This window comes from Copidosoma floridanum, unplaced genomic scaffold (assembly GCF_036245765.1).
Source record: "Copidosoma floridanum isolate Cflo_tuat_1 unplaced genomic scaffold, Cflo_Japanese_pri ptg000001l, whole genome shotgun sequence".
In the NCBI taxonomy this organism is placed as follows: domain Eukaryota; kingdom Metazoa; phylum Arthropoda; class Insecta; order Hymenoptera; family Encyrtidae; genus Copidosoma; species Copidosoma floridanum.
The window spans coordinates 21,410,337-21,416,358 of record NW_028321878.1 but is presented as its reverse complement, the minus strand read 5'-3'; the positions used below and the strand labels follow the sequence as shown (position 1 = coordinate 21,416,358).

Below are 6,022 nucleotides of genomic sequence, written 5' to 3'. Positions count from 1 at the left end.
ACTTCTGCGACCTGTTGTTTTTTTTTGGATAGCCTTTGGAAACGGCCGAACAGCTTCAGGTGAAAAAACAGCTTGCGCAGCTAAAGATGATGTTGTAGGCTCAATATTGCTTTGATTTGGATTTGTAGATTCGATCAATAAAGGTATTGATGATAAAGGTGTGGCATGGTTCTACGACTAGTCTCTTCAGTGAAAGGATTTTGAGCATTGTTCTCTGCTGTGGCATTACTTGGTCTGACTTATTCAAGAGATGATCCTGAAGGAGCGTTCTCTCCAGGGTTCAGCCTATAAGTTACAAAAGATGGTGCAAAGTTACTTTCTTGGAAGATATTGCGATTGTATGGATAAATATCAGCTTTGCAAAAACCAGCCTGAATGTTAGCTTGTGTAAAAGATGTAGACATAGAAGATTTAATTATACTTGGTATATCGTATATAGTCATTGGTTTTCCACGATGACTTCGCATCCAGTTCTTACAAGTAGAGTTCACAGCTTTTTTTAAAGGTTCAAAAACAGATACATCCAAAGGTTGGAGCTTATGTGAGCAGTGTGGAGGAAACGAAAACAATGTAATACCATTTTCTTTACAAAAATCTAATGAATTTATATGAACGTGTGAGGAATGGTTATATTACAATATCAAGACTTGATGCGTTGGAGAAGCGTTAGAACATTTTTTAAAATGTTCAAGAAATAGTAAGAATGATGACTGCTGCATCCAGCCTGAAGGATGAGCAGCTTTAGTCGACCCTACTGGCCCACACCCAACAAAATCATAGTAACGAACCCGTGGAAGTATAAAAAACGGAGGTATAACGTTACCCAAGGCATTCACAGCAAAAGTATTTGTAACCAACGTGCCTCGCTCAGCTTAACTTAAAGCTCCCACTTGGTGCACACCACGTTTGGCTACTACTTTATCGGGTCTGTGGACAGTTTTGACACCTGTTTCATCAATATTATATATATCTTGTGACTTGAATGTGTGCCTGCTTAAAACTTTATCCAAATTATCAAAGAAAGCCCCTATGTTTGTTCTATTAAAGCTTGTTGCCCTTGACAGGCTGGTCGTTTGAGCCGCTCGAGCAGACAGGGAAGGATTTCGTTTCATGAATGCACGGAACCATTCCTCTCCAGCCATCTCATTCTCTAACCAAGTATCAGGTCGTTGTAAATTATACTTTGTAGCTAGCTCAAAAGTTAATTTGCGTACCTCTTTCGGGGAGAATCCAAAGTATATATCCGCGCAACGTAGTAGATATCTTGACAATAACTGTCTTGCTCGTTAGAGAAGACTTTGTTGTGGGCAACGTAACCTATACCGACGTTGCCTCCATAATTGCCGTTCTCATTGGCTGCTTCACGTTTATGAACGTATCGCAATAATGTCATACGATTTACTTGGTGCATTTCTGCAGCTTTTCGTATAGAAATCCCCTGTTTTGTATCATTGTATGCCTTTCTATACTGTTCAACATCACACGACCCTCTTTCCGTCTTCCTGGAACGTTCACAGTGCATCTGAAAGGAAAAAAACTAATTTTACTCATATCACAACCATACCCAGGCAGTATGTCACAACCGTACTGTCACGCTGCACTCCTGTACCTGCAAAGAGGGAAAAAGAAAAAGGGGGGTAGTAACGAAGCCGCAGACGTTACGCGTCTCGTCCGTCTCCTTGTTGTCCCTCGTCCTCTGGATTTCTGCACCTGTAATAAAAAAGGGGGTCTGCGCGAGATTTCTCTCCTTCTAATGAGAGAATAAATGGGACACAATCACTTTTAGTTTAAGGAAATTGTTTAATCAACTCTTCGCTCTGTGATACAAGTTAACTCCTCGACGGCACTACAGCGGTTCCGAATGGCCGCGCGAACCGCGAGCGCACGTTTGGGGTCCTGAGACCAGGAGGGGCCGCTGCCCTAATGCGCTCCTGGCCACGTCACACTCGCATACACACACTCGTGCACACTCGCGCTCGCCCTCACACGCAACCTCTCACCTATGTCTCTTCCCTGCTTAACACACAACCTTACTCTCTTCTCTCACTGCCCTTTCCTTCTCGTCCGGTTGAATTTTCTTCGCACTCTCTCTCTCGCACTCTGTCTGTCTCCCGATAATCTTACCCTTGTCCCTTTGTCCTAGGTCTCTCTCTCTCTCTCTCTCTCTATCTCTCAAAACTCTGTCGCTCTGACGAGGAAAAGTCGCGCTTATGGTCGCTCTATCTTTGCGAGTATTTTTGCAACGTTAAAAATGTAATTAAAACTTCACTGCTTATCATCGCGAGTATCTTACCACCCGGTATCGCTGTCTAAGTTAGTGGACTGTTTGGGTACTGAACGAGTGTGTGGTTGATGTTTTGACTTGTCGCTGCTTATTTCAACCAACCGCCATATTGGGACTATTGGTGTCGATACAGGCTCTGTGCTATCGTGGGTGATTGTGTTTGTGTTGGTGCGTGTTTGCTTCGTCGCTATCAATCGAAAGTAAATAGACTCCTTGCCCGGCCAGGCTACGGCCTTGGCCGGGTTACGCAATGGCCGCGAAACGGCGGCGAGAGAACACACCCGAAGTGGAATCAAGACCGGCGCCGCTCCTTTCTTACGATGACGTTAAGAAGCTTGGGGAGAAGATCATCGGTTATTGTGATACCCTGCTTGATGTATTTTTTACTCAAAGGCAGTCGGAGCGATACTCCCGGCTTCAAGAAGCGATTGGGGGTATAGAAGACTCGTTCCGTTTGCTCTCGAATGCGTATGTTCGTGAGCCGGCTATTGATGAGATAGCCAGGTGCCACGAACATGCACTTAGAGATATCTGTCGCTCTTTGAGTGAAATCACGGCTAAACTAACATCGACTACGACTGAGTGTGTCGACGAGGCACGAGACACGTATGCGTCAAGAACTGCTATCGGCCTGCGGTCACAGGAGCGGCCCTCTCGTAAAGTCCTGTTGAATACAGGCAAAGGCTTTCTGATCGCGAGAGGTCAAGCACAGGTTGTTATTGGCCCCACGGAAGCAGCGAAGGAGAGGCTCGGATCATCGGCCGACACCAGGAGGGCTCTCTTAAACTCTGTTGATGCTACAAAATTGAAGTTAAGCTACAGAAAGATCAGGTATGGAGCCAAAAATTCTGTGGTCATCGAAGGTCTTGACTCGAGCGTACTTAGCGACTGCCCTGCTTTTGCAGAGGTAGGACTGGAGATAAAGCCTGTTGAAAAAATGAAACCACGCTTAATAGTGCACGATCTGCCGGTTGATCTGAGTGAGGATACCATCACTGACAGCATAGTCAATCAGAACCTACGGGATGCTACTGTCCTAGACATTAAGGTGGTTTACGCTTATCCAATTGCGAAAAAGAAGACGTGCTCGTGTGTGATAGAAGTTTCGCCGGAACACTGAATACAGCTGTTGCGCAAACAAAAGATAAATGTGGGCTGGAACGTGTGCCGTATTGACGATCATGTAAATATATTGCCATGCTTTAATTGTGCAAAGTTTGGCCACATTGCGGCCGAGTGCAAGAATGAAACCTGCTGCGGCTACTGTGCGGGGCATCATGCCAACATCAGGTGTACTGAAAAAAATATCCTTAAATGCTCGAACTGCGCATCGACTGCTGGTGTAATGCACGCCCACTCTGCTTTTGATAAAAGTAAGTGCCCTATTTTGCGAAAAAAAATAGATAGCAAAATTGTACTCATTGATTATGGTACATAATACGAAAGCACCAATAAAAATAGGGCATATAAATGCGCAGTCTCTCGACCCCCACCTTGTGGACATTTTTGACATTTTATACAAGCATGAGCTCCACGTTCTCGCCATCAGCGAGTCCTGGCTTAAACCAGAGATTACATCAGCCACAAGGATATAAACTATTGCGATTCGATCGCATCGGAAAGGGTGGTGGAGGCGTAGCTTTTTACATTAAGGACTCGCTGCCGGTCAGGAGTGTCTGTCAGTCGGTGCAGCCATCAGTTTATGTAAAAAGACCAGAATTTTTGATGGTGCTGCTCGGCGTTAGCCCCCACAGAATCTTGCTGTGTGTGGCGTACAGTCCTCCGAAGGCTGGATACTGGGTGGACGTTGAGGAAGCTCTACTAAACTGCAACGAGGCTTATGACTTTGTTGTTCTGCTCGGTGACTTTAATATTGATTGGGTGGAGGACTCGACACCCCGTAGAATTCTCAGGGATATGCTCACCACTTGTAGACTCTCTCCGCTCGTATACCAGCCTACACACCATGTCAGCAACCCGCACTCCACGATCGATTATATTTGTGTCAGTGAAATTGAGCGAGTTTTGTATCAAGCGCAATTTTACTATCCTGGTGTCTCAAAGCACGATCTGCTTCTGGTCTCAGTTGATCTTGAGATCCACCTGTCCACGCCACGGCCGATAACACGCCGCTCCTTTCATAACTTTATCATGGAAAACTTTAAACGTGATCTGCGACTCGTCAACTGGGGCTCACTGCATTACTTGAAAAGCGCGAACGAGAAAGTTGAGACATTTACCGAAGTAGTCCAGCAGCTGTACGACGTACATGCGCTTTACCGTACCGTCGTGCCTAAAAGAAAGAGCGCTCCCTGGTACACGGATCAGCTGAAGGAGCTAGTCAGAGCGCGCAATAAGGCATGGAGCGTTTATAGACGTCATAAGCGCCCAGTCGACCATCAGACTTACAAGCAGCTGAGGAATCATGCTAAGCTATCAATACGCAACGCCACTTCTAAACATTTTGCCAGTAGACTGGCTGATGCCAAAAACGTGACGGAAATGTGGCGATGCGTTGGCGAGCTTGGTGTTTCATCCGCATCGAGGGGGACATATCCACTCCCAGCAAGCTGTGATAAGATTAATGAGTACTTTGCTGGACCCGACTGTGCTGTGTTGCTGAGGAGCTGCGTGCCCTATGTGCAGGTAGTTCTGGACGACAGGTTTTACTTTCGACACGTCTCAGTTCAGGGCGTGCTTGGTGCCTTTCGCTCTGCCCGATCGAATGCTCATGGATCGGATGATATCCCTCTCCGCTATCTTAAGGATTTCATGCCGGAGATTCTGCCGATGTTTATGCATATATTTAATACATCGTTGCAGTCGGGGGTCTTTACTAAGGACTGAAAGAAGGCCATCATGCGACCGATTCCGAAGGTTCATCCCGCCACAGAGATCAAACACCTTAGGCCCATTAGTATCCTTTGCGCGGCTGCCAAGCTTCTGGAAACGATAGCGTGCGGTCAGGTTACTGAATATGTGGAGAAACGTGAACTCCTGGATCCATATCAATCAGGATTCCGTAAGCAGCATAGCACGCACACCGCGCTAGCGAGAGTCGTGGATGACATCCGAGAGGCCGCTGATAGGCATCAGATTACGCTGCTGGTTACCGTAGACTACTCGCAAGCTTTTGACATGGTCAACATCAACCTGGCCACTGAGAAGCTAAAGAGACTCAGGTTGTTGGACTCCGCATGTGCATGGATGCACTCATATCTCAGCGAACGACAGCAGATCGTTGTGAGCGACGATGGCGTGTGTTCTTCCTCCGCTACGCGGCGTGCTTGAGTCCTACAGGGCAATGTTTTGGGACCACTGCTATTTGCCCTGTATGCCAACGACTCATTGTCTGTGCTTCACCACTGCAAGCACCACTATTACGCTGACGATGCTACGTACTACGTCCATGGCAGCATTCATGAGGCAGAAAAAATGATCAGGAACATCGAAGAAGATCTAATGCACCTCTCTCACTGGGCGTTTGAGAATGGGCTGAGGATCAACGCGGATAAGACGAGGATCGCCTGGTTCGGCACACGCAGCTTCATTAATCGACTAAACTCTATGGATCTACCGAAAGTCAGGATTGAGGATCAACATCTCGAGTACTGCGACAGCATAAAAATTCTGGGCATCTTTCTGGACAGTGCGCTGACGTTTGCTCCGCAGACAGTGCAGACATCACGCAAGAGTTTTGTGGCCCTGGCCCGTCTACGCAAGTTCGGCGATTTCATC

General features: G+C 46.7%; 1 protein-coding gene across 1 annotated transcript; it reads left to right on the top strand.

Moving 5' to 3' along the window:
- The first annotated feature begins 3,808 nt into the window (after positions 1–3,808).
- LOC149376086 (uncharacterized) lies at positions 3,809–5,131 on the top strand. The gene has a single exon (XM_089593243.1). The coding sequence runs from the start codon at positions 3,809–3,811 to the stop codon at positions 5,129–5,131; it is 1,323 nt and encodes a 440-aa protein (XP_089449369.1).
- Positions 5,132–6,022: the final 891 nt, after the last annotated feature.